This window comes from Pogoniulus pusillus, chromosome 30, assembly GCF_015220805.1.
Source record: "Pogoniulus pusillus isolate bPogPus1 chromosome 30, bPogPus1.pri, whole genome shotgun sequence".
Taxonomy (NCBI): Eukaryota; Metazoa; Chordata; class Aves; order Piciformes; family Lybiidae; genus Pogoniulus; species Pogoniulus pusillus.
The window spans coordinates 10,140,219-10,167,325 of record NC_087293.1 but is presented as its reverse complement, the minus strand read 5'-3'; the positions used below and the strand labels follow the sequence as shown (position 1 = coordinate 10,167,325).

The window sequence follows — 27,107 nt, the reverse complement described above, 5'->3', positions numbered from 1 at the left end:
CTCTGTGGACAATCCACTGCTTCCAACCGTGGGCATTTTATGCCTTCAGAAGCAGGGGTTTGGTCCTTGACCCCTGCCTCTGCTATGTGCACTGCATCAGTTTGGTCACACACAGTCCCACTTAGCAGCACCCAGTCCGTGTTCCTTGATCTTCTGAGTTACGAGGACCTATCTCTGCTCTCCAGCATGAAAAACCTGTCTGTTCTGACCAAGAGCAGCTCCTCCACTCTGGTCTTACGGCAGAAGGTTGAGTGTGGTCTTAGGAGGAAGCTCAAACCTTACCCTGTGCACAGCAGGTTTTGCAACATAATCTGGATTTGTTAAACTCGTTGGGATGGTTCAACCTGTTCCTGTCAGGGCACCCAAGTGGAGAGGCTGAGGTGCACCAGTTAGGGCAGAGTTAGGTGGGACACTTCTACAAAAGCCTGGCGGCCACCCTACATGCTGAAAGGGAAATCAGCTCCCTGAAAGCAGGAATTAAACTGGCTGACAGAGCTGGACTGACCCCCTAACCTCATTACAAAAGCAGGACAAAAAGCTGGGATTTTCCAGATCATTTTGTCCCAGAAGGCACAAATGCAAAGGCCTGGAAGAACACGTCCCATGAGCTCTTCTTCTCCTGGACTCGGATCTAGACCCAAATTAATCATCAGTCTGGATAAAAGCTAGCCACAGCTGGGAGATCTGGAGGCAACTCCCAAATACACATGGCTGAGGCCAGCCCCTGACATTGCAGCTGCCAGCTGATACCAAATTTGTCCATCTACATTTCATTTCCTAGGGACAGAAGATGAAGCAGCTTGTAGACAGCCAGATGTTTACAGACTACAGCAGCACGTTCAAGTATGGACACTGTTTATAAAGATGTTCAGAGTGAGTGCCAGGACAGAGCCAGGCTCTGCTCAGCGACATCCGATGATAGGACAAGGAGCAGCAGGTGCAAGCTGGAGCAGAGGAGGTTCCAAATAAATGCAAAGAAAAGCTTTTCCCACTGTGAGGGTCACAGAGCCCTGGAACAGGCTGTGCACAGAGCTTGTGGAGTCTCCTCTGGAGACATTCAAACCTGCCTGGATGTGTCCCTGTGTGACCTGCCCTAGGTGACCCTGCTCTGGCAGAGGGGTTGGACTGGATGATCTTTTGAGATCCCTTCCAACCCCTAACATTCTGTGAACTGTTTTGTACAAACCTGATACAATCTGCAGTTACAATTTTTTGATTTAAACAAGTCTGTTGATGCTGTGGTCCCTTGCAGAGACTCAGCTCTTCCACAGAACATCCCCACAGGGGAACTCACCTGTTAGCACAGACAAGGACATCACACTGTTTTCTAGTAGGATTTAGGAGACACAGTCATAGCACCCAGCAGTGCAGGCTGGCCTCAGAAGTGCTCTGGTCCTTACCAGAGGCAGCAGAGGGCCCCAAAACTCCCAAATGAAGGAGCAATGTTTTGGCCCTTTCAGAATTACTTAAAAGACCAGAGTGAAACTGGCTTTGTGAGGATTATCTAGATACAACAACCAAGGAAGACTGCCCTGGGCTGCTGCAGTTAGCACTTCCTCCAGAGCACTGAGTGGCCAGGAGAAATCACGCAGCAAGAAGCTCCAAAGCATCACCACTCCAATGGGAATCTGCTCTGCTGGGCTGCAACACAAACACCTGAAATACAAAAAAGTCCTGGATGAACAATATAGGAGTCTGGGGTTTAGTCCAATTTTTCAGTCCATTTCAGGTTTGATAAATTACAATTAGAACAAAATTATTAATCAGCTTTGATGTGTTTCTTAGACCACAACCTGCTTACGAAGTGCTAATGAAAGACTTCACCTTACTTAGGCTTCAGCTCCAGAAGGTCAAAGGATCATAATTTTGTGTGTGTGCAGATCTGCGTTTAACCCACCCAATTAATGCCCAGTCAGTGGTCAAAACAAAAGCTGTTTTGATGGAAAGAAACATTACTCAGTTTTATTCCTTTGGGAATGTATTTTGAAGTTCAGCTGGAAACAAATTTAAACTAAGCAGCCCCAAATTCCCCTCAAAGAGTTTGTACACACTGAAACCAGCTACCACAGACAAACAAATATAATACAAGTCAGATCAGGAGTACTTTTATCAGGACTGTATCAATTAAAAGTAAATCAAAGCATAATTATAACCTCTATTCCTTACCTCACTAACTTAAAATAATTAGGCATTCAAATAGTATTTCATCATGTTTACTACTTCAAAAGCTGTGGTAGCCTGGGGAAGATAAAGTCTTGAACTTGTGTACTACTTGACTGTCATCAACTATTACAGACACCAAAAAGTGCTCCAGGACTTTTCAGCCTCTATTACAGTTATGCGCAGCAAGGAATTTTACAGGGGATAAAAAACAATGTTCCACTATCACCAAGTAAGAGCATTTAATGCTTTTTAGAACCTCTGTCAAGTAAATTTCGTGTCTCTTCACAGCCTCATTCCAAACCGACACAAGGTGTAAGAGATAAAGCTGTATCTTGCGGCTCTGCAAGCTGCTCCTGATGAATAAGTGCAATTCCAAGCCACGCTCAGACCCTGCTCTGTCAGAACCTCTTCAGACTCTTCAAGCCTGGCACCTAGAGCTTCCAAAACATCTGTTCCAGCAAAAACACGTAGGCAAGATTTCAAAGCAGATCAGAGTCCAGGGAACAAGCACAAACTTCAGCTTTAATATTTTCCAGAAAGTAGTCATCTTTGCAAAGGAATGATATTGCAGCTGAAAAAGAAGAGGGGAGAAGGGAGCATTAAGATCTCAGTTCTCAAACAGGCACAGAAGATCTGACATGGCATGAGTGACCCACCACAACCCTCCTCCACAAGTTTCCTCTACTGGACAGACTAAGCACTGGGATCCTCCTCCCTCTGTGCTCATGTTCAGCACATCTCACCTCCCCACATTGCTGTGTGAAACTCCCAGCCTCCAGCTCCCAGAGAAGCCTGTCAGAGCAGGCAGCCACACGGAGAGCAAAGCACAGAGCTGGCCCCTGCTGCAGGAAATGAGCTCCAAGCTGGGTGAAAGCCTCATCTGTTCTCCTAAGTGGAACAGCAGCTTACCCCAGGAGGCCCTTCCCAGCCCAGCGCTTTGGAGTCAGCCCCACATGCACTTTTTTGCCACCGCGGATCACAGTCACGCTCAGAGGTCTCTGAAAGGGATTAAAAAATGTCATGTCAGAATAAAAGATGGCATCTTTCCATCACTAGGGCAACTCTCTTCTCCCTCCTTTTGCTGAAGCACCAGAAAAACATTAGGCCCAAGGACGCCAGCAGTGCTCACTCCCATCCTATGACTAGAACTATGAGAGCATTTTGAATGGAGACACCTCCAGCAGATCTCTCACTTCCACTACAAAGCACTTGCTAACTGTGGCAGCTTCTTTGGCCAGTCCCCAAGGTGGCACAGCAACACAGCCTGCTGCTGCTGCTGCAGGGAGTATCCAGGGGACAACAGACAACACGATGCTCTCTTCTGTCCAGCTGGAAATTAGCTCAGTGCCATGACAGAACAAGGCTACAACAGCACAGACTGAATCTGATACTGTTCCTGACGTGGAAATGATGATCCCAGAGATCCAAGTTGCATAGAAAAAGCTGTGGCTGACAAAGACAGGCAGGAGAGCAGAGTTACAGCAGAAACAAGCTTACCCCTTCGCTGTGCTGCACCACTGTGGCTATGTTCTGCAGGTTCTGGAAGTTGTTCACATTGACAGAACCAAACTCCACAATCTCATCATCTACCTGAAGTCCCTGGAGAGAGACAGGAATGAGATGAGGATCTTCTTTCTCCAAAGACCAGTAATGTCAGAGGGGCATCATCCTTCACCCAGCCACAGGGAGATGTGCCAGGACACCTACTTGTCTCATCACTCTGGCAACTGAATTACATCCTGTCCATGTCCTTACACAGAAGCAAGTACTCATTCCTGTGTCCTCTTTTACGGGAAGAGACATAGTGAGGCTAGAATTGTCAGTGAGGCTGGTATGAGCTGCACGGTGTCAACAATGCAGCTAAGGGGAGAGTACTCATTCCTGCACAGGGACCAAAACAAAAAGGAGGAGGGAACTCTATTCAACCACCCAACTTATTCCTACTCCGTAACAAGAGACAGAGAAAGCCATCTGCTGTGTTAGCTCTCAAGGTCCAGAAAGAGCCTTCCCCACAAGCTGTTAAGATGCCACCAACTCACTGAGATACTTGCAGGAGACCCTGGAGTCACTGAGTTCACTTTGGCAAAGGCCTGTGGCATGCTCTGGTTCTGCCTCATTGCCTCAGCCAAGGCCTCTGCCTCATCCTTGGCGTGCTTCTCCTTCTCCCGGGCATGCAACTGGTGGAGAGCTTCCTCCACCTGCTTCATCAGGGCCTTGTGATCATTCTGCAAACCTGTGGGTGACACCATTAGCACAGAGAGAGTTACACCTAAGGCTTCTTTCTCAGCACCCACTCTACTCTGCAGCTGTGCAGAAAATGGTGGTCTGGGTGTCTGGGATCCAGCTCTGCCTAACAATAACCTCTGCTGGTGTAGCTGTAGGTCCTGGTGGAAGCCCTGCTCACATAGTTCTGCAGATGTTTAGCAGCAGAATTTAGACAGGCAAAACCACCCTACAGATTTCAGTAAACATTCAGAGAAGCAAAGCTTTGAAGCTGAAGGCTTTTTTCCATCAAGTCGCACACTGTCAGGTATGAGAGCAAAAACCATCCACAAAGGGAGGGCACAGAGTAAGCCTGTGCAGAGATAACCACCAAGCTATTCTTAACCCAAAGCTCATTCTGCAAACACCACAAAAACACTTTGATGCATTTCCCAAATCTCAATAGGCTGCACAGCAGCAGCAGGATTTCAGTGCTGCTGCAACAGCACATGGGAAAAAGTTTGACTAAGCTGAGCCCAGCAGCTATGAGCATGCTGCAAAGCAACTGAAACACGAACTGAGAGCAACCCCGAGCCTGAGCCTTTGAGGAACTGTGATAGACAGGCTAGTGAAATAACAGGGATCATGGAATTACGTTAGCACTGCCAGGCCAACACTAAACCATGTCTCCCAGCACCACATCCCACAACGCTGAAACTCTGCTTGGGGTGGAAACTCCATCACTGCCCCGGGCAGCCTGGCCCAGACCTTGACAACCCTTCTGGGGGAGAAACTGTTTGTAACATCCAATCTAAACTTCCCCTGGTGCAAACGAAGGCCATTTCCTCTTATCCTATACTTGTTCCTTGCGAAAAGAGACTGACCCTCGCCTGCCTCCAACTTCCTTACAGGGAGCTGTAGCGAGCCAGAAAGTCTCCCCTGGGCCTCCCTCTTCGACAGCTCCCTCAGCTGCTCCGCACACGACCTGCTGTCCAGGCCCTTCACCAGCTGAGCTGCCCTTCTCTAGACATACTCCAGCACCTCAGTGCTTCTTTAATGGCTGCAGCACCAATAACAGGGATATCCACAGCAGCAGAAGCCTGTGGGTCTCCACAGAACCGATTCTTGCCGGCTTGTCCCTTCTGGAGGCGAGCGCTGCGCCCCGGGAAGGACCCCGCCTGCCCCCGGTCCCCACTCACAGATGATGTTGTGCCGGGCGGTTCGCACTTGGTAGAGGTCGATGTCGTTACGGGGAAACCCCTCGGCGTCCACCAGCGGCTCGTTCATCCCCACGCCCTTTTGCTGCGAGAGAAGAGGCGACCCGTGAGACTGCGAACCGGCGCTGCACGCCGGCTCGGCCACCTGCCCGCCCGCCCCGGCCCCGCTTCACTGACACTGTCCAGCAGCTCGTAGCAAGCCTTGATCTGCGCCTCGATCTCGTCCTTCCTCTTCACCAGCTGCTGCACATCGCTGATGGTGACAGGGCGACTCCCGGAGCGCTGCGCCATGGCCACCGCCGCGCCACACAGACCGCTACGGGAGCCGAAAGCGGACAAATGGCGTCGCAGGCAGGGCTGCGGGGCCGGCGGCGAGGGCTCCGCCCAGGGGCGGGGCGGGGGGCGGGCACCAGAGCCGAGGGGGCGGGGCCAGCCAGGACCGCACCGGTGTGAGGTGCGACGCGGGTGGCAGCAGGGTGGCACTGCGATGGAGATAGTGCCGTGGGAAGGCACAGAGATAGCACTGCCGTGGGGCTACGCGGCGGGAATAGTGCTATGGGATGTCACAACAGCGGCAATGACGTGAGGTGACCACAGCTCTGGCGGTGACAGTGGCAGTGGCACTGCCAAAGGATTATACAGCTACCATGGTGCCATGAGGTGACCCTGCGCCTGTTGCTGGCCCCTCTTCAGCCTGTCCCCAAGCACACTTGCTGGGGCAGTGCATGGCATTTGTGTCCCCCAGGGAGCATGGCAGCAGGAGATACAACCTTACCACGAGACCATCATACTTGTCCACCGTCCTACTGACAGCCACCCAAGCCCCTGGGTGCCAGTGGTGGATCTGCTGGCTCAAGATCACCACTTCTCCCAAACGTGGGGTGTTTAAGCATTGGTGTCCCCTCCTAGCAGAGCTGCCTTTCCTGCTGCTCACACATTTTGCTGCTCACACAGCTTGGTCCCTGGCACTACTGGGCTCACTGGAGCTGAAGGTGGCCCCAGGTGGCCCCAGGCCTAGATATCATACATGTGGCTGGACTCTGCATGCAGCCAGACTGCCCTGACTCACTGTTGGCTGGGACCGGACATGTGCTCTCAGAGGGGTGAATGTCCCCAGGGCCAGGCAGGTGGCTGGGGCGGATGTGCTTCTGTGCTTGCAGCACCCCAGCAAGGCCTGGGCTTTGCTGGATTGCTGGGGGTTAGCAGGCTCCTGCTCTGCACAGCCTTGCATGCTTGCATGCTCACCACCCTCCGCGTTCAACACCACTGTGCCACAGGCCCGACTGAAAAAAGGACCTTGTGATACAGCTCTGGAAAGCCACCACGGGCTGATGCTGACAGCTCACAGCCCAAACCAAACACAGTTCTGGGTCACCGATGCTTTGAGGTGGGGGTGGAGGAAGGTGGAGCTGAGGAGGAGCTTCCCCCATCCCACCAGGATATAAAATGCCCTCCTGGATTCACACTCCCTTGGCCGCTGTCACGGTGTCAGGACACAGAAATGGTGAGGGGCAGCAGATGGGCATTAATGAATTAATTCTTCAATTAATTATTCTTTAATTCATTAATTTAAATGGCTGGGGCTCAATGACACAGGATGATTTGGGAGCTTTACTGAGGTTAATCTATGGATGAATTTGGACCTTTGAGAGTCCAAAGTTTTTAGTACAGACTGGAAGTTTTTTCCTCACACTGACCTTTGGATCAAGCTCCCAGAGGCTGGGGCACCCTCCCGAGCCACTAACATCTCTCTGTCTGCCTCTCTCTTTCAGACAACTTACACAGACAAGGGAGAAAAGGTAAGAGCTGCCTCGCGTCCGCGCTCCTGCTCTGCTGCTGGCTGTGAAACATCAGCAGTGCTCATGCAGAGTGCTCATTCCTTACTCTCTCATTACATGGTGAAATCATGAGTAAGGCTGCTCACTGGCCAAACCACACAGGGTGTGGGTCCTCGTTGTAAATCAACATGAACAACTGAGACTTTTTCATTCCCTTTCTCTCTCTGATGGGTATTCCCTGCCCGGCTCCAGTGTCTGAGCTGAATCCTCATTTGTTGCAACGTTGATTTCCAAATGCTGCACCAGTTTGCCACCTTTTTCTCCTACAAAGTGCTTTCCAAGACAGTGGTGCACATCACTGCTGTGTGCTCACCACCCTGGGTTGGGGGTGGTGGTGAACAGAGCAAAGTAGGGTTTGTCCCAGCACTGGTGGTTGTGTAAGAGCCTTTCAGGGAGAATTAATCTTTAACACACTAAGGTTGGCAGGTGGGCAGCTCACTGTGGGGGCCACTCACAGGGAGCACAGGGAGTACTGGGATTGACCCAGACCCAGTGAACCAGGGCTGTGCACTTTCACCTCACACAGCAGAATCCTGTGGAACCTGACTGTTGTGCTAGTTTGAAGTGGCTCTTCTGGGGGGCAGCCAGGGGTTTATCTACTTCGTTTGTATCCATTTTCAGGAGATGCATTAGCAGGGTCACAGCTGCCACTTCTCCCAGCTGCAAAGAGGAGCAGTGCTGTAGGAGAGGCAGCTCTCAGCTCGGTTTTCCCTTCCTTGTAGCCTCAGCGAGGCCGCTTCATCAATTTCCACTCCATCACCTTCTGGGTCGGCAATGCCAAGCAGGTGAGAGGCTGTGGCCAGCTGGGCACAGAGCGCTGGGTGCCTGCTGTGCCAGGACAGGGAGAACGCTGTGGTTATTGGCTGTGGGGAGGGAGGTTCACCCTGGCTCCCACTGCAGTGGGGCCATGACGACATCCCAAAGTCCACCTCTGGCCCAGTGCCTGCACCCACCTACATGGCCTCAGCCAGTGGCCTTGGGGGCCCTTGCGCAAGGCGAGGGGTGGCTGCCTGGGGGTGTGTGCAGGAGGGGCTCAGAAAATGCCACCAGGCACACAAGGCACAGCTTGTCAGGGGTGATAAGGTGTCATGGGAGCTGCTCTCCAGCCTCACTGCTAAAAGACTTCTGCCTTCAAACCTGAGCTGTTTTCAGCCACCCTGGCAAATGAATTGCAGATCATAGAATGGCTTGGGTTGGAAAGGACTTTTAGAGGTCACTCAGTCCAACATCCCTGCAGTCAGCAGGGACATCTCCAACTAGATCAGGTTGCTCAGAGCCCCATCGAGGCTGACTTTGAATGTTTCCAGGGATGGGGCCTCCACCACCAGCCTGGGCAACCTCTTCCAGCATTTCACCACCCTCACAGTCAGGAACTTCTTCCTAATGTCCAACCTATATCCAACCACCTCTAGTTTCAAGCCATTGCCCCTTGTCCTATAGAGACAATGCCCCCACTGCCCAATTATGATAGACAGAACTGTCTTCTCCTCAGCAGCTGCCTGACAATGGCTGTGCACCAGCCCTGTGCCTGCTGTGTCCTGCCTTCCCCTGGCCACGCTGGGTGCACAAGGCCTCTGGAGGCAGCACTTCCATTGAGTTTGGGGCTTTCCCCCCCCACCTTTCTCATATCTTCTTGCTCCTCTTCTGCCGCTGTTGCACACACACATGCACATGTCACTGTGGCCATTCCCCTCGGGCTCTCGGTGCTGCCCTGGAGTGTGGGAGCCCTATGGGAACTGGGGATCACTGCCACACCAACTTCACCCAGGGTGGCTCTTGCCTGTCCACAGGCTGCATCCTACTACTGCAACAAGCTGGGGTTTGAGGAGCTGGCGTACCGGGGGCTGGAGACCGGCAGCAGGGAAGTGGTCTCACATGTCATCAAGCAGGACAAGGTAAGGGGGATGATGCACCTTGCAGAGGTGCCAGGGAGGAGGTCAGGTGGAAGATGAGCTGGTGTTGGGTGTGTGGGTGCTGCCAAAATACATCTTCACCCTTAAACCCCATGGTTCTGATGCCTCTGCCCCAGGCTGGGGCTGCAGCTGCACTGCCATGTCTCCATCCCTCATCTCTGCTCTTCCCCACCAGATCGTGTTTGTTCTCTCATCTGCTCTCAACCCAGGAAATGAGGGTAGGTGCTGTGGTGAGGAATGGGGTGGGAAATGGCCCTGGTGGAGCAAAGCTCTGCTCATGGCCATGGCTGTTCTTGCCCTGGACAGAGATGGGAGAGCACCTGGTGAAGCACGGTGATGGGGTGAAGGACATTGCCTTTGAAGTGGAGGACTGTGACTTCATTGTCCAGGTAAGCAGTCCCTCTGCTTTCTCCTGCAGCACTCCAAAATGATGGGGGGAGGTGGGGAAGGGCCTGGAGAAATCTCCCCTCATCTCAGGGGAGGTGCAGCAGGAGAGAGGTCTGTCTGCTTCTACCCAGAAAGCCAAGGAGCGCGGAGCTGTGGTGGTGAAGGAGCCCTGGGTGGAGGAGGACAAATTCGGGAAGGTGAAGTTTGCAGTGATCCAGACGGTAAGTGGCAGGGCAGGCTCTGCAGGATTGGGCTGGGTCTGAGAGGTCCCCAAAAGACGTGGATACCATGCAACCACTTTCCCTTCTCTTGCAGTATGGTGACACCACCCACACCTTGATCGAAAAGCTCAACTACAAGGGCCTTTTCCTACCTGGGTATCACCCACCTCTCTTCAAGGACCCCTTGCTGCCAAAGCTGTGAGTACTTTCCAGAGGGTGCTGCCCAGCTCTTTGCCACCGTGTGTCAGTGGGATGTTCCAGCAAGGACCTAGGCAGGTCCCCACTACCTTGCCTCTGAGCCCGGCCATGCTGTGGGGTGTCCCCTACCCTGTCTGAGAGCCACCTTTATCTTCCCTACCCCCAGACCAAGTGCCAAGCTCAGCTTTGTTGACCATGTTGTGGGGAACCAACCTGACCTCCAGATGGTTCCAGTGGCAGACTGGTAAGAATGTGGAGGGCTGGTGGTAGATGGGATGTAGAAGCAGTACTGCTCTGCTAGTCTCATCCCCTCTAACAGTGGTGGCTGAGGCTAATTAAGCCAGAGCAGAGGTTCATCAGTGCTGGGATGGAGCAAGGGATTCACACATGCTCTTTGTGGCCTGGGCAGGTACCAGAAGAACCTGCTCTTCCACCGCTTCTGGTCAGTGGACGACAAGCAGGTGCACACTGAGTTCAGTGCCCTGCGCTCCATCGTGGTCACCAACTACGAAGAGACCATTAAGATGCCCATTAATGAGCCAGCACCTGGCAAGAAGAAATCCCAGATTCAGGTGAGAGCCTGAGGTCAATCCATCAGGTTGCCACCACCTCAAGAGGGGCTTTGCTGAAGGAAAAGGAACCAAAGGGTCATGGACTGGGAGCTGGCAGAGATGTTCTGTGCAAAGCTGGCTGCTGGGAAGCAACCTGGCTCTGCTCAGATCTGACAAGAGGTCTGAAGAGCTGCTGAGACAAGGCTGGTTTTATTGATTTCACCACTATTGTCATCTTCATTGTGGTCTCAGCCCATTTTGCTTTTCGTGTTTTTAAGCCTGAGCCCAGCCCCTTGCCTGCTGAGGCCAAGCTGTCACTGACGTGGTGACACCTCTTCCCTGCAGGAATACATCGATTACTACGGTGGGGCTGGAGTCCAGCACATCGCACTGAACACCTCTGACATCATTACAGCAGTGAGTGCAGACCCGGGCAGCTCCTCACCCTGGCCCATCCCACCCTGGCACTGCTCCATCTCTACCCTGTCTTGCCAGACAGAGTCTTTGTCACAGGGCACTGGTGGACCATGACCCCGCTAGGGACACAGGCAGGCTGAGTAAGCTTTGTGCCATGGTTCTTATAACCAGGATTAACTGAGTCGCTGCAAAGGGACCTGTCCGCACCTGTGAGCTGCTGGCAGATGCCCATCTCTGCGGTTTAAAGCAGTTGGGGATTGCAGGGCCCCTGATAGAACATGCTGTCCTTGCTGGGTGGCTGGTGGAGATCTTGGGCAGCTGTTGAGTGCTTTGTTTTGGGCTGCTCTCCTGACCAAAGGGCCTTCAGAAGTGACAGGTGGGTCGGGGCAGCATAAAGCATCCTTGTATGGTGGCCAACTCTCTGCATTGCCTGGAGAGGAGATCTTGAGTCCTCCCATTCCTGGTGCCCAAAGCAAAAGAGTGTGAAAAGGTCCATGCATGAGGTCAGTCAGTGTCATGATAAAGTATCACTTTGCCCCAGACACTCTCTTGACACAAACCTCTCTACAAACAAGCCCCAAGCCTGACCTGTTCTGGGGTCTCCCCTGCCTTGCAGATCACCAACCTGAAGCAGCGAGGCGTGCAGTTCATGGATGTGCCATCCAGCTACTACCAGGTGCTGCGGGAGAGGCTGAAAACTGCCAAAATCAAAGTGAAGGAGAACATTGACAAGCTGGCGGTGAGTCAGGCTGGCCTGAGAGGCCTGCCTAGGGCTACACCAGCTCCCCAGAGTGCTTGACAGGGGTGAGGGTGATGCAGAAGCATCCCCTTGCTCTCCTGTGGGTCTTTGAGCTGTGGTCTGTTTCTTTTCTCCAGGAACTAAAAATCCTAGTGGATTTTGATGAGAAAGGCTACTTGCTCCAGATCTTCACCAAGCCAGTCCAAGACAGACCCACTGTCTTTCTGGAGGTGATCCAGCGATATAACCACCAGGTTGGTTGGAGGATTTCGCAATGAGCTTGGCTTTGAGACCTCAGGGCTACCACATACCATCAGCCATCGCTCAGCACTGCTCTTTCCCAGCTGGTTCCAAGCTGATGAACCTGCTGCCCATCCTCATGGTCTGTGATGTTGTCATCCCCACAGGGCTTTGGCGCTGGCAACTTCAAGTCTCTGTTTGAAGCGATAGAAACGGAACAGGACGCAAGAGGAAACCTGACCATCCTGGGGTCCAACGGGGAGACCAGGCGCATGTAGAGGACAGCAGAAAACACCACCCTCATCCCCAATGAGCTGTTTGACAAAGGAATGAGGAAATGGCCCATATTTGGTAAAGAGCCCAGACCTAAGTGTCATAGACCCAAGGAAGCTGCTGCCAAGTGGAGATGTGAAAGGAATCAACAGGTCAACATCTATCTCGACCCAGCCCCAGCACTGCCCTCCAGTGACTTCTTAGGAGAGGGAGCATGGGAAATGGCAAATGCTCTTCAAGAGCAGTTTAATATGATCCAAAGCAACAAATCTTTAAAGGGCAGATGTAAGGCATGTGCCAAAGACATGCAGCTACGGAGGTAGATGGAAGGAACAGCTTAGAGAGCTTAAATTTAGGCTATCCAAAGTTTTTCTGGTAATTTTAGCTACAAGGGAAGCTGGGAGATGAAAATCATGGAGGTGATTGCCTCTCTGTACATCTCATTTTGTAAGATTTTGGTTTAATTGCTTTTAGATTCAATCTTGAATTTGCTGAGATTAAACACATGATTTTAGGGTAGCTACAACATTCTGGAGTGAGAATCAGATGTAGGTGTTGCAGCCTTCCCATGGCACTGCAGCCCTGCTCTAATACCTGTAGACTCCTGCATTAGTGAAGGGTTGGGGATTCTCCCATGTTTCAAGAGGCAGTTGCTGGAACTGGCTCAGATCCTTGGCTGCCATGTACAAAGCTCCCTCTGGGCATCACCAGTGTTGTCACTGTCCTTTGCAAGGGGCCTTCCACCACCAACACAATAAAACTCTTTTCTGTCACAGCTTGAGTGCCTGATAAGTTAACATGCTGGGCCTGGAGCACCTGTACTCCATGTTCACTGCAGCTGGGGAGTTCACAGACCTCAATACATGCCCGCTGAAGAACATCTCAGGGTTTCCAGTGCCTGCAGATCTCCCCTCTGTTGTCCTCCAAAGCCACCCACTGTTGCTCCTCAGCCTTCCCAGTGTTGCAGCTGCTCAAACCCTGAGCAGCCAAAGCCCCTGCCAAGCTCTGAGCTCAGGATGAATCCTTTGGATGCAAGTCCTTCCACCAGCTCAAACTCCCATCTCATGTGGCTACCCTTCAAGCTGAGCCCTGCTGCCTTCTGCCCAAGGCAGCCCTGTGAGGCTGGCTGTCCCTTCAGTGCTGTGATCAGCTATGACAGCTGCTCAGGGCTCCTCTTTACTCTTCCACATCCTCCTCCATCATTTACACCTTTCATCTTTGCTCCAGGTTATCTCTTTTTCTGAAGTTCAGAGAAGCCACTCTGACCATCACCCACCACATTCAGAGAAGCAGAGCTCCAGTGAGGAAGGTGGGGGTGGGCACGTGGGCAACTCCACACCAAACCTCAGCAGCTCCCCCCCATCCTGTAAACCATTGGTAACAGAATTCATTTCAGATTTCAATAGATTTAAAAGAAAGAAACCAAAGGGCCTGTGGCCCCAACAGCCTCAGAGCACCACCCATACAGCAATACAAACACCTCACTTTGTAGGTTAAGCACTTTTGTCTCCACAAAATTAAAGAAATCAAAGATGTGAACTCAAAAAATCCCAGGGCAGAGACTAGAGGGCCAGGAACCACCTGCCCAGACAGCACCACTCAGGCCAGAGACACTGTGACTGAGGGTGGCGCCTGTTTGTGCTTCAGCTCCTAAGAGTTTTCTTAGGATTAAAAATGCTAAGAATTTTAGATTTACAAACTTAAATCACTCACATTATTTCTTCCATGCACCGTAATGTTGCTTAAAGTAACTTTCTGCTCACCAGAACTCGTATTTTCAGTAACATCTGCTGAACCATCAATTCTTGGACTGCTCTTTATCTGGCTCTGGTTCCTTGAGCTCTCATGGTTCCCAGCAAGGGTCCACAAGCCAAAAGCTGCCCTTGGTTACATCACATATTAAGCACAACATAATTTTTCTGTAAGAAAAGTCAGTATATTTATGGTTTGCTTTATAAAAGTTACTATAATACAATGGTACATAGTATTCAATTCACAAAAATATGAACAAATATATACAGCATGACACATCCACAACAAAAACACTTTCTTCAAAACAAGATACATACTGGTGACAGGTTCTATATGCACAAAACATCCCTAAATTTATAAATTTGCTGAACAGAAGGGGGGGGGGAAGCATAAATCTTCCAAGCAGAATTGTTGGGGTTTGTGTTTTGTTTGTTTGTTTTTTTAAGGAACTTCTGAGAAAAGAAGGTTTTTCTTTTCCTTTATTGCAAACCATTTTTGACCCACCTCCTTTTAAAGGAGGCCTTTCGTTTTCACACTGTGAATCCAAAGAGCCTGTTGATGGAACCGGAAAGCTGCAAGGGTTGGGAGCTGGGTTGTTCTTCCACTTTGCTTTTGAAACTGTCCCTTGGTTTTAGTGTCCCTGACGATGGTGCGTTCCTTTTCACTCGGACACATATTGCAGTGGCAATTAAGGAGGAAACTCATAAAAATAAAACAAATACTAAATGGAAACAAACAAAATCCAGTTGCAAACTTGCTTAAATACACTTTAGGGTGTCTATTAGACTGTACACATTTCCTCGCTTGAAATAAATAGATTTTGCACGTTAGGTTTCAGACTGAGAGTTGGGGGGGGGGGGGGAGGGGGAGAAGAAGCCTTGATTTGGCAATTTTTTTTGTCTTCAGTTTCTTAATGCTTCTAATTCCATCTATTTATTTGACCCCCAAAAAAAAAAAAAATCAACAACCAAAGAAAACCCAAACAAAAAGCAACCCCCAAAACATATTTATACAGAATTTACATTATACAAAGCTTGACACAAGCTGTAAATGCCACCAGCTCCCTTCACTATGCTGAGTCCTTCTTCCTCCCCATCTCCTTGACATGATGTTGGAGCTGGAATCTGTTTAAAAAGAACTCCAAATTACAATAGTCACTTTTAATAAATTATTTACATGCTCTTGAAGTACAAAGAAATCAGCAAAAAAATTTCAACATGTTTCTACAAGAAACAGTGTTTGAAGAGAAGATTCTTGAGTTTGCCTATGTACAGAAGATGCATTTTTTATACTTCAAAATCCTTTTTTTTTTTAACCTTAAATTTTTTATTTTATACAGAAATGCACTGAAATGATCCCTGAAAAAGGTCACAAAAACTGGAACTGAAACTACTGTATACTTTGTTGGAGTTTAAAAACGTGTTGGTTTTTTTTCCCTTGTAGAAATAAGCTGCTCTATACAATATAAATATCTGCAAGATGAGGCCCTTTTCCCTCTCAGACCCTTGACAGTCTCAGACCACTTCTTGGGATCAACCTGGAACTGCTAACAGGGCTGGAAATGAATGGATAAGTGAAGGTGTTGGGCAGTGGCAGGGGGGATTTGCAAGCACAGAGCACACTTCCTAGAATGCCAACTGCAGAGGCATTTGCACCCTGAGCTTGAGCCAGCTTCATGGTGGAAAACTAAAGATTTCAGTTCTGCTCCCTACACTGCTGCACCGTTCTCTTGGCTTCTCTCACCTAGTGAGACACAGTCTTGCAGGGAGCACAGGCAACGTCTCTCTCTTTCAACTTAAGTGACAATAAACTGGGGACAGGATTTCCACCAAAGAAAACCACATCAGTCAATCTGTCTGTAAAGCAGCACACACTGGTGAGGTTTCTTTTTAGCCTGTCCACTCCCTCCATGGGATGCCTGTGCTGACTGCTGGGTCCAGTGCAGGCTGATGTGTGCACTACACACCTTCTGCCTTTCTCCTCCCACCTCACCCCTTGCTCAGCACACGGCAAAGTACCCAGGAGAGATTAGAAAAGCTTCTTTTGGGGCTGCCTTCCAAAACCACATCATGTTTTTTGGACTGCAGGCCCTGAGGAGACCCCATGCCTTGCAGGGACAAGGCAGCCACAGGCAACTGCAGAAGCTCGTGGAAATCACTAAACCAGATCTATGATCCTCACCATGATCATCATCCTAATCATGATCTGTCTTGGGGATGGGGCAGATTTGCAGCCTGAGACAAAAGCTGCACAGGTAGGATTCTGCAAGCCAAGATTTGGAGGGAAAAGAAGTCTCAAGTTTGACTTTGAGACCAGAACAATGTGATTTTTCAGAAGTGCTGTGGGTCCAAGAGCTCATTTTCATCCTGGGGGGCTACTGGGAGGTCAGCTCTTCCAGAGTCTCCTGTTATTTGTCTGGGACCCTAGAAAGGGTTATGGGCAGTTTCAGAAGTACCCAAGTCATTTAAGTGCTCATGGTCTTTGGCACCCAAACCCCTTTAGCGCTCCTAAAAATGCCGTGAAGGACCCTAACTCGTAGATGTCATTTCAGAAGTCCATGACTTGCCCTCCCAGCTCTCCTCAACATAGATTAAGGCAAACTGCAGGGGCTAATCCCATCCAGATATGCTGGAAAACACAAAACTGTCAGCAGGTACTTGAGGTCAGGGCCATTTGAGGGCCTTCACCCCCGCAAAGGTGGCCAAGGACATTGGCAGAACTGCTGCACACAGGGGTTTCAGTTCTGAGACACAGGAGACTTCTGTGCATTCCCAAAGCTTTGAAAGTAAAAGGCCAAGCTGTAGCGATGCCAACTGAAGCATCAACACAAGATGAACCTTATTAAAAAAAAACTAAGCTAAACTAAACTGAGCAGCTGGTTTAACTCCCCAGGGCTCCTGCCATCGCTGCAGTTACAACCAATGGTCAATGACAGAAACTAGTTGTGCTTCTCATGATTTTAGGTTCTGAGTCACCACTACCCAATTGTTGGATTTATAAAGGAGGGGGAAACAAAACCAGAACAAACCCAGATGAGACTATGGACTGCCCAACCTCAGCAACAACCTCCCTGCTCTCAGACAGAAATACAGGCAGTATTAAGGCAGCTTGTAGCAGTCTGTGTGATGCTGTTCTTTCAGGCCTTTTGTCTGAAAAAAGATTTCAGATGCAGAAGACTAACCTACAACCCAAGCTCCACTCTGCAGTGGCAGCCTGGCAATTCCACAGAACAGCTGAAAAAACATCCAGGAAACTCTTTCACAAGGCTGCAACCTCTGCTCGTGGAGCTGTGGTCAGGCAGCCATCACCTCTGATTTGGAAGGGCTACAAGAATACAGCTGTGCAACGTGTTCTGTGGGGAGAAGGTGTTCAGTTATGCAGAACATCTTCCCATTTCATAATGACATTGCAACTTCCCCTTATGAGCCAATTAAAAAGGTTTTAGTACAACTAATCACTGCTTTTAGAGCAGGAGAAATCCAATCCAAGTCAAAAAACAGATCCTGTCTATACCTGAACAGTCATCTAACACTGCTGGATCACAGCCAAAGAAATAATTCTTTGGTGTTTTGCCCCATTTTTAAATGGAACCTCTCAAAGAACTGTGACCTTCACCTCAGCACATCTACAAGGACAAAAAACATTGAGAAGTCAGTTCAAAACACACCTTCCAAATTTAAAGCAGCATTAATTTTCCTGCTGAAGATGGGGAAGACCAGAATTGTTCCCACTGCCTGCTTTTGAGGACACTTCTGCCATGTTCTTACTGAAGGGACAAGACTACCCCAGGCCAAGTTACTGAGTAACTGAGGGAGGAGAGCAGCACAGCAGGGCTTGCTCCTATCACAGGAGGCATCTCCCCCATTCAAGGACAGAGCAAATATTCCCCCTAAAATGCTGGAAGGGCAGGGAAATGCAGAGAAAAAAACAAGTGAACGAACACAAGCCACAGCTCAGCCTGCTTCCCATCTACAGGAAGAAATTCCCATTACAGCTGTGGGCCATAGTGTACGCTTACAAGGAGAGTAAGATTTTGACAACACGAACAGGGTCTGAATTGTCCATTCCATTTCAGCCTCAGGGGTTTTTCTGCAAGCAAAACAATCCCATGTCCAAGAAACAGGCATCCCCAAAGGCCACACGCCGTGCCACGATGCTACACCTACACAGATGACTTGACTTCCTATTACTGGTTGCAGCATCCAAATCATTCCCACGTATGGGTGCTGAGGTTTTGATCCCCCAATATACCAGCATGGCATATGAAAACTAGAGGCAAGCCCCAGGCGCTAGGTTGAGGTCTGTGGCTGACCTGCCCCTTCCCCAGGGTGTCTGGCTTAGGGGAAACTAGTTCAAACTCACCTCTAACAAAAAGGAAGGACAGTTCACCTCTAGTCTGTCTGCAGACACATCTCCATACACACACACCCCAAAACACACACACACCCCATTCACACCCTCAAGCCTCTGGCTTGCTCTGTAACATCAACCTTACATTTATTTACAGCTTAACTCTGAGAAATCTGTGCAATTTCAGCCAATCGAGCTCCCAACAAATCCTATATAGCATTTTTCAGTCTCTGCTTCACATTTAAACGTTGAATGTCTTTTTCAACCAACAAAACTGATGAGAAAAAGGTAGCAGCATTTATGAAAAGATGAAGGTTTCTAACAATTGAAAAAAAAAAAAAAAAGAAAAGGTACCATTATCCCATGATGGAGCACTGATGTAGGGACTGAACAGAGAAGCTAGTGTTTGGATATAGACCATGCCACAAAACGGTAGTCACCTTTTTGTGCGTGTCTTGGATCTGCAAAGGAAAGAGCACCTGAAACGTGAGCAGTCCTCGGAAGCGTGTGCGCGTTTTGCTTTCAGTCGCGATCCTGGCAGAAGTGCGGAACTTGGCTTTTCTCTTCTCTTTTTTCCTCTGTTTTTTTTGTGTGTGTGTGTTTTAATTTTTAAGTTTTTTTTTTCTTTTTTTTTTTTTTGTTTTGTTTTGTTTTGTTTTTGTTGGTTTTTTTTTTTTGGCAAAGTGCAACCACACCTGGTTACCACAGTTCTCACATGGCCAAAGGTGCAAGTGTGACGAGAAACCTCGACTTCAGTTCAGGGTTCCCCTGCAGTTCTCAGAGCCACATAGACACGGGATTTTAACATCCTCGATGGGAAACTTGTAGTCATAGGTAATTTCCTCATTCACATTGATGTGCTGCTTGGAGTAGATGACAATCTTCTTCTGAGACTCCACTGTGATCACTTTTGCATAACAATTTGGCTGCAAGGTAGAGAGAAGAGGTAATGATTTAGGCTCCCGATGGCCATGGTTTCCCAGCCTCCACACAGTCAGTCCAAACTAAAACAGAGCAGGCCGGTCATTTCCCTGGACAGCCTCAGCCAGGCTTCCAGAGCCTGGACCTAGGGGAAGCTGAGACAGAGAGGTATAAAGCCAGAAAACAAAGCAGCCTGCCTTGTGCTCTCCCAGAATATCCACATTCTGGTCACCTGCAACGCAAAACACCTGGATGATGCTTCACCAAATTTCTAACAGGCTAAGAGCAGCTCAGCTACTGCTTAATAAATTGGTCAGGCTTGAGCCAGGTCTTTTGAGTGTAGACTGCTGCACAGAGCAGAGGGAAAAGCAGCTTCTCTACCTGCCAGGGCAGAGAATACTCCTCCCATGTGGACTATTCCCACAGAACAACAGTGCTACAATCTGGCTTGTTTTAGGAAAATATTTGTTAGACATATTTGAACAGTGTCCATTAGGGATCTCCAACACAGTCAGAAGGATTTGAGTGTGTTCTGTCTTGCTGTGTGTTTCATTTCTCAGGTCTCCCAACTCTCTTTATACTACTTTAGTCTGCTTTGATCTGCTGCAGCTCATTAAAATTTAATTATAACCCTGCGACCCCCTGCTACTTCCACACGTGGGCCTAATCAGAGTTAGCAAGGCCTGGGTGGGTTTCTCAGTATGCCAAGGTATATTTGCATGCCAGAGCATGGTACTCACATTGCAGCTGTGGTTAATAAACCTGGCAAAGTTCCCACATTTGGTGGCATCGATGATGGTGTCGTGATCAACTCTGAACATGTAACTGCTTCCAATGCCTTCGTCCTCGTATCGCTTCTCCCGCATGTCAGCAATGACCTGCAGAAACCCCACAGCCAGGGTCAGTGATCTGTGAGCAGAGATCTGCACAACACTCCCCTGGGCTGTGCTTGTGCCACTCAACAGATACATGATCCCGAACATCCCAAGAGAACAGACATCTAACTGAAAACACAGAACTTCAGGATGGGTTTCTTGAGATCTCCAAGGATCTGAGAGCTGTTAAAGGATCTCTGGGCTGTTAAAAATCCCACCCTTGTACCTCCAAACCACGCACCAGCCTCTGCCTACCTCACAGTTAACATCTTATAGCAGAGATTCCAACCCCTGCTGACATAATCAAACACTCCTTTCAGGGCCACTTTTGCTCAGATTTCACTCAAATCCAGCTTACCTGCCTGATGTTCTGACCCACGTACTCAATCACCATCTCATCAGCTGCAATGGGCTCCATTGCAAAAAGGCCCCAGTCATGAATGTGGCTCTTGCAGAATTTTAGCTTCTTCTTCCGGAACTGCATGAAAAAAACCATCCCAAGCCTGCTTTAGCCACAGCACAGAAAGGGAAAGGTCATCCCTAGGTCCAGCATCCATAGCGTGCTTTGCAAACTACATGCAGTGCTGGAGTACTTCAACCCAATTTAGCTTCCCTTCTGTCTTGTGCTGACAGCAAGACAAGAGAGAGGTCACAGGAGGTGTCAGAGAGTTGCTGTACTTGGGATTTTACCACTGACCACAACCTGGGGAGAAGAGACCTTTGAGGCCATCAGTCTTTGCTCTGCATAAGCCTGAAGGTTCTGAGCCAGGCTCAGGCTCTGCAATCATCATACACTCGGTTACAGCCAGCATCAGCCAGCTCATGCCTGCCTCTCACAAGTGAGCACACTGGCCCAGGTGTCACATTTTCCCTGCAACTGCTCTGCTCCCATTGCCTTTGGTAAATGATGTACATTACACATGTATTACATTGTATCAAGCACTGGAGAGATGGATACCCTTTGACCCTCTGGCACCTCAAAGCAGTGCCCAGCACTGAGATGGCCATTGCCTGGTCTCAAACTGTTTCTAGCCACTCCCTGTGCAAAGCAGCAATTCACAGGCTGACCTACCTTGAGCTGGTTGAACTTGAGAAGGTCACTGTCACAGCTACCAGTGAAGGACGAGAGGAGCCTGCGCTGCTCTGACCGCCTCTCAGAGCCAGCCCGGGTGGAAGCATGAGGTTGGGCAGGGATGCTCATACCCTGAGAGGACAATCGGGCGATCAAAATTGACCCAACACCCTGCAGCCTCCCTGTGAGCAACCCTTTACACCACAACACTTCCCCATGGAATGTGTGGCCTCCCAAAACATCCCACATCAAACACTAACACCTCCCTTGCTGCTCCAGGATCATCAGCTTGCCACAGGCATGGCAACAGCTTCACTCCACTCCTTGCCAAAAGGCAGGAAGCACTCACTGTGCGTGCCACTGGCTTCACCCCGCTCCTTGCCAAAAGGCAGGAAGCACTCACTGTGCGTGCCACTGGCTTCACCCCACTCCTTGCCAAAAGGCAGGAAGCACTCACTGTGCATGCCACTGGCTTCACCCCACTCCTTGCCAAAAGGCAGGAAGCACTCACTGTGCATGCCACTGGCTTCACCCCACTCCTTGCCAAAAGGCAGGAAGCACTCACTGTGCATGCCACTGGCTTCACCCCACTCCTTGCCAAAAGGCAGGAAGCACTCACTGTGTGTGCCACCAAACTCCCTTCACACTTCAGCAGCCAGCAGAGGACATGTCCTCACCTGTGTGTCAGCTGGAGGCTCCTCTGCAAAAGCTCGGCTATTGTTGAGGTATTTGAGTTTGTCCTTCTTGTCGATTTTGTAATAGCCTTCGCTCCGCGCGCAGCCTGTCACGTGCTCCCGCATCCCGTCGTCCCGCTTCTTCTTCTTGGGGGTAGAAAAGCTAGTGGGTGGGAAGGAGTTAAGGAGGAACACAGCCACCACCGGATATCAGGCAAAACTTGCAATCTAAACATAAAAAGGCTAAGCCATCAAACCTGTTTGAGAAAGGATTTCTCTACATCACCCACCAGGTACACAGACAGTGGCTGCCCAGCCACCTGGATGCACATTTTCTCTAGTTTGAGTGATGTGCTTTTGTCTACCTTCAGAAACTCCCTGCAGCCACCTCGAGTGCTGGAGACACCACACTGATCTCAAGGCAGCAGTCACTCCCATCAGCCATGGCTGGAAGCAGCAAAGATGGGCAAGAGATACTCCTCAGCCCAAAGGGCTCGGAGACCGAAGCTGCTCTCACCGTCCTCGGTGAATCACCTCTTTCAGATCCTGAAGGGCTGGCTAAGATCCTGTGTAGATGTTCCAAACTCCACTGTCCTGACCAGTCAGGAAAACCTGCAGCTGGCCTGGCAAGGACTGATGGCACCAAGAAGGCAGAAGGCACCCTCAGGTCAGTGGCTTCTGGAAGGACAGTCGTTCTGTACTACTGGAAGCTCATCCCAAAAGCACAGCCATGAAGCTAGGATGACAGATAAATCAAGCAAAAAAAATGCTCCCCATGAGCTGTAACATAGCCTTAACACCAGAAAATTGAAGAAAAGGGCTCATAAAAAGCAAGAAGAGATGGCTTGGAGATGAGGGCACTGAGGTGAGAGCTTGCTGGGAAACAGGTGAACCCTTCAAGTACTTTCACACCTATCACACAGCACAAGATGATCCAGCAAATGGCCGCAGATGTTTTTGAATGGCTTAAAAAGTGCCTGTAAATGTGCTGTTCCAATAATCCTTACCAACAGGGAAACAGGTTCCACATATTTCTACTCTGTAAACTGCCAAACACAAATGCATTTAAGCTCAGGGTCATAGGCAAGCCCTGCCCTCAGCCATCCTCTTCTGCCTGTCACTGGCTGTGGTCTTCCACCACTGCAGGGCCCCTCATTCCCACTTTGAAACTGGTTTGGTTTTGGAATTGCTTCCCCAAATGGGACACAAACTGAGAACCACTGGTGATGATGCACTTCATTTTTAGAATATTTCCTTTGAAGAATTTTAGAATCCTTCCTCCAAATGACTAAGTAAACCTATTTCAAGACTGGTATGAAAAGGCAGAAAACTATAAATTTAATCTTACAAAAGGGCACTTTGAGATACAGAGAAAGAAGAATAAAAATACACAGCTCAGCACTGAGCTCCACTTGTTCTTTGTTAGCATCATACCCTGGACTATTTCAAGTGGTTTGGGTGGTTTTTTTTTTTCCTTTAGTATCATGCAAGGGAGTAAGGGATGAGATATTTTAACTCCACACAACTCCTCACTGGACACCACGACTGGTGGCTGTTCACACATAGAGCCTTGCTCTGAGACAGCCTGCGAGTCCTAAAAATGCTCTCAAAAGATCCAAAGCCACAACCAACACTACTGCTGACAAGCTCAGGGGCAAGGCAAGAGGGGAAAGGGTCAAGATCCTGCCCCACCAGCACCTTCCAGCGCTGCTCACTGCAGCAGGAGCAGTGCATTCCCCAGCACAGCCCGGGGCTGTGGCTGTCCCCAGTGCACCTCTCAGAAAGCAGGGCTTTTGTTAGCATTTCAAACTCAACGTTAAAGCTGCTAGCACCACTAACTCGTCTTTTTTGGGCACAGATGGTGAGATTATTTTTACAGGAAGTTTTAGCCCCGAGTTAGAGCCCTGTATGTGCAGACTAGAAATTCCACAGGCAGGCTAGGGAAAAAAAAAAAGAAAATACAAGAAAAGCCTGGGTTAAATGCAGACAGAAGCTTCTCAAACTAGCAAGGAAAGCTCCCCAGAAGAGGTGCATACACATTTTCCCTGCAGTCGTAGACTGAAAATGCAGCAAGAAGAGCCACTTCTGCAGTGTTTTGGTATTGCAGCTCTGGGGAATAAAAAAGAGTCTAAAATTCCCTGCTGATACAAGCAATTGCTATTCCAGTAAGCAAATGCTCCTTGCACCAGCCAGCTTAGTCTTTTACACCCTAAGTCCTACACAGCGACCATCTCGTGCATCCTACACGCGTGGCGTAACGCAGAGCCCCAGCGAGAAAGGATATAAGGATGGAAAACCCAGAGGGTGTCGTTGAGCCAGTCCATACCATTGTCCTGCTGCAACAGGCGGTCATAGGTGATGCACATGAATTTGATGTCTTCCTCATCGATGCCGCCGTTCCAGATGTCGTACAGAATGGTCATCTCCTCGAACTCGGAGCGTGGCCTGAACTGGGGCTGCGGTGGGGAATATTCGGGGGAAGGAATCACTGGGAGGTGCTCAGGTGACTTCTTTTGCCTTCGCCACTGTCTTTTAGGTTTTGCGTGAGCTTCTTCTTCCTTGAAGTCTTCATTCCACTGGTTCTCCAGTTCCTTAAATGGCAGCTTCTCTGCAACTGCCTCAGCTGCTATTCTGTTGTGGAAATCATCGTTCCTGAAGTCCAGGGTGACGGCTTCAGGGTCTTTGAGTCCATAGAAAGCATCGGGGTGTCCACTCAACAGCTCTTTGCCCACAGCACTTTCCACCAAGGCCACTGGCACAGGAGGAGGTTCTATGGGTTTGCCTGCATACATATCCAAGGAGAGGACAGAAGGAGGTGACCGTCTTGGCCGACCTGGCCTCCTTTTGGGAAGAACAGAAGGTGGAGGAGGGGGAGGAAGAATAGAAGCACCAGTGGGTACTTCTGGTGAGACCAAAACAGATTTTACATCTGCCTTGCACTCCTCATTAGGTATTCTTCCATCTCCATGCATGCATGGCAGGGCTGCTACAGGTATTGGCTCATCAGGTGGCAAACTCATGTCCGTGTGGAAGTCTGCTTGTGGGGGGCTGGCAAAGGGGATAGGGGAAGGAGCACTATTCATGCTGAGTGTAAGGGAAGCACCAAGAGGCTCTTTAAAGGGTTTCTCATCCAGCTCATCCTCTGACTGTTTCTTGCCAGACAGAAGGCAAGGAACAGTAGCAGCAGTCTCTGGGAAAGTAGGTGTGAAATTGAAATCTCTCCCAGGAGTCCGAGGAATGCCACTGTTAACGCCAGGGGATTGGGATGGGTAGGAAAAGGGGCTCCCTGGGACTTGAGGGGAACTGAGGGTCAAGCTGCTTCCCGTAAGGGGAGCATCACTTCCTGGCGTGGCTGGAACAGTGTCTGTGCTCTGCGACTTTGCAAGGGGGTGTGAAGACTTGGCCAAAATGTCCCGCCCAGGAGTCCTAGGAATCTCCTCTTCCACAGATGTTTTGGTCACCATTAATTGTTCAGGGAACTTCTCTGGAGGGACTAAAGATTCTTCCTTTCCAGGAGTTGATGGTAAGGGAAGCATGGAGGATGGCACCTTGTGGGCTGGATGCAGAAGAGTCTCATTCTCCAAGTGGATCATCACCTCCCGTCCGGGTGTGCGAGGCAGCTGCTCATCTCCCTCTGATGCACAGGGCAGCTTTGTTTTAACACAAACATCCACACTGCTGTCATCAGGCTTGCTGAAGAAGCTGCTTTTAGTGAGCACAGGTTCTCCAAAGGCTGCCACTGGAGTCGAGAGACAGAGAGCCTCCTCATCTTGAGATTCAGGCTTTGGACCCTCCTGTACCTCTGGCTCCAGCGTGGCAGTGGGTTCGCACTCTTCCTCTGAAAGGGGGAGAAGAGGAGAATCAGGAGCTTTGCTGCCACTTGTCAGTAAAGGCATGGTTTAAGAAGATGCAATTACAGAACAACCCAATTCCACTGGGAGGCTTTAAAAACTCCAATGCTTTACATTTTGGAGGCACAGAGTGTGCACTAATTAGTTGCTACCATAGACATCCCTAATGGACCATAAAAACCCCACACTATTAATTTGAGGATTAGCTACGACACAGGACAGAATGAAGGTTTTCTGCCTCCAAAACCCCTGACCACCTTCTGAGTAGACATGGAAAGAATTAGTGGATTGTGAGGGATGGATTATGCAGGAGAACTGTCAGAACCCAGAGGTATCAGCTTTCTAACGTGGGAAGGTAAACTAATTGCACAGCCAAGAAGAAGCCTCAGCTCTCCAAGGCAGCAGCAGCAAAGGGAGGTGCTGAACAACACATGAAGGAAACGGGAAACCCTTGTATTGAATGAAGAGACACTCAGATGGTATCAATGAGGCAATTTATATGCTGCTCTCTCTGCAGCAAGCTCATTTGTCTGGAGTTTATTTACCCCCTTAGGGCTAGGGCCAAGAAGAATCAACAGCAAATCTTGTTAGGCAGCTCAAAATAACATTTTCAAGTGGGAGAGCAGAAGGAGGTGGAAATGCCTCTAGAGTAGCAAGGGAAGCATTCTCCATTTGTGCTGAATGATCTGGAGAAGGGTCCAATCCCTGTAGCTCCTGAACAAGTGGGCTGGGCTGCATGAGAACAGTGCTACAGTTTAAGCTTGTTCCCACAGCTTATCTATTAAGCTCAGCCCATGTGTCAAGGTGCCCAAATGAAGGGCTCCCCAAATTTGTGCCCTCTCTGCACACTGAGCTGTTCTAGAAAGGATCTGTGCACATTGGTTCTTCTTCACCTTGTCCAGTTTAGCATTTTGCCTCATGACAGCTTTCAGATTTTGTGGCAGTCAAGGACTGAGAGCCTGTGCAGGGACTGTATTTCCAGCTCTCCAAGTGCCAAAATGCTGACCAATCCTCAGATACAAGCCCTGCCTGAGGCTCACACCACAGGTCACAGCAAACGTGCCTTCCCTGTTGGCTCCAGTTTTTAATTTCTTAATTCCAAGCTGCAGAATTTGTCAAGCTTTATGCATATTGCTTCTGTTCTAGTAAAAGGTTTCTAATTTCCTTGGGTTAAATGCAATTCTGTGTTGAAGATAGTTTCATTCTTCCAGAAAATCAGGGATTATCACTGATTTAAAGAGACTAAGCAAAAA

General features: G+C 49.5%; 3 protein-coding genes across 4 annotated transcripts in view; 1 reads left to right on the top strand and 2 right to left on the bottom strand.

Annotated features, from left to right (window-relative positions):
• Nucleotides 1-1,934: 1,934 nt before the first annotated feature.
• Nucleotides 1,935-5,930, bottom strand: PSMD9 (proteasome 26S subunit, non-ATPase 9). The gene is made up of 6 exons (XM_064168678.1): nt 5,760-5,930; nt 5,565-5,667; nt 4,203-4,396; nt 3,661-3,762; nt 3,073-3,161; nt 1,935-2,734 (listed from the first exon to the last, which is right to left on the bottom strand). Exons 1-6 carry the CDS (start codon nt 5,871-5,873, stop codon nt 2,707-2,709), a joined length of 630 nt encoding a protein of 209 aa, XP_064024748.1. The 5' UTR covers nt 5,874-5,930; the 3' UTR covers nt 1,935-2,706.
• Nucleotides 5,931-9,210: 3,280 nt separating this feature from the next.
• On the top strand, nt 9,211-13,134 carry HPD (4-hydroxyphenylpyruvate dioxygenase). Its single transcript, XM_064168293.1, has 11 exons — nt 9,211-9,315; nt 9,509-9,551; nt 9,640-9,722; nt 9,852-9,941; nt 10,036-10,139; nt 10,306-10,383; nt 10,549-10,711; nt 11,036-11,107; nt 11,724-11,846; nt 11,984-12,100; nt 12,254-13,134. Exons 3-11 carry the CDS (start codon nt 9,642-9,644, stop codon nt 12,362-12,364), a joined length of 939 nt encoding a protein of 312 aa, XP_064024363.1. The 5' UTR covers nt 9,211-9,315; nt 9,509-9,551; nt 9,640-9,641; the 3' UTR covers nt 12,365-13,134.
• A 1,139-nt stretch (nt 13,135-14,273) lies between these two features.
• The window catches only part of SETD1B (SET domain containing 1B, histone lysine methyltransferase), a 54,071-nt gene continuing 41,237 nt past the window's right edge, over nt 14,274-27,107 (bottom strand). The window contains exons 13-19 of one of the 2 annotated variants that reach the window (XR_010307896.1): nt 24,288-25,841; nt 22,007-22,173; nt 21,330-21,461; nt 20,616-20,735; nt 20,123-20,260; nt 18,902-19,387; nt 14,274-15,235 (exon numbers count right to left, since the gene is read on the bottom strand). Coding sequence is in view for 1 of the 2 variants with exons in the window: in XM_064168766.1 (XP_064024836.1) it covers nt 19,214-19,387; nt 20,123-20,260; nt 20,616-20,735; nt 21,330-21,461; nt 22,007-22,173; nt 24,288-25,841 (2,285 nt within the window). In the remaining variant the exon portion in view is untranslated. Of the gene's footprint in view, nt 19,388-20,122; nt 20,261-20,615; nt 20,736-21,329; nt 21,462-22,006; nt 22,174-24,287; nt 25,842-27,107 lie in introns of both variants that reach the window. The other variant, XM_064168766.1, reaches the window with a different exon arrangement.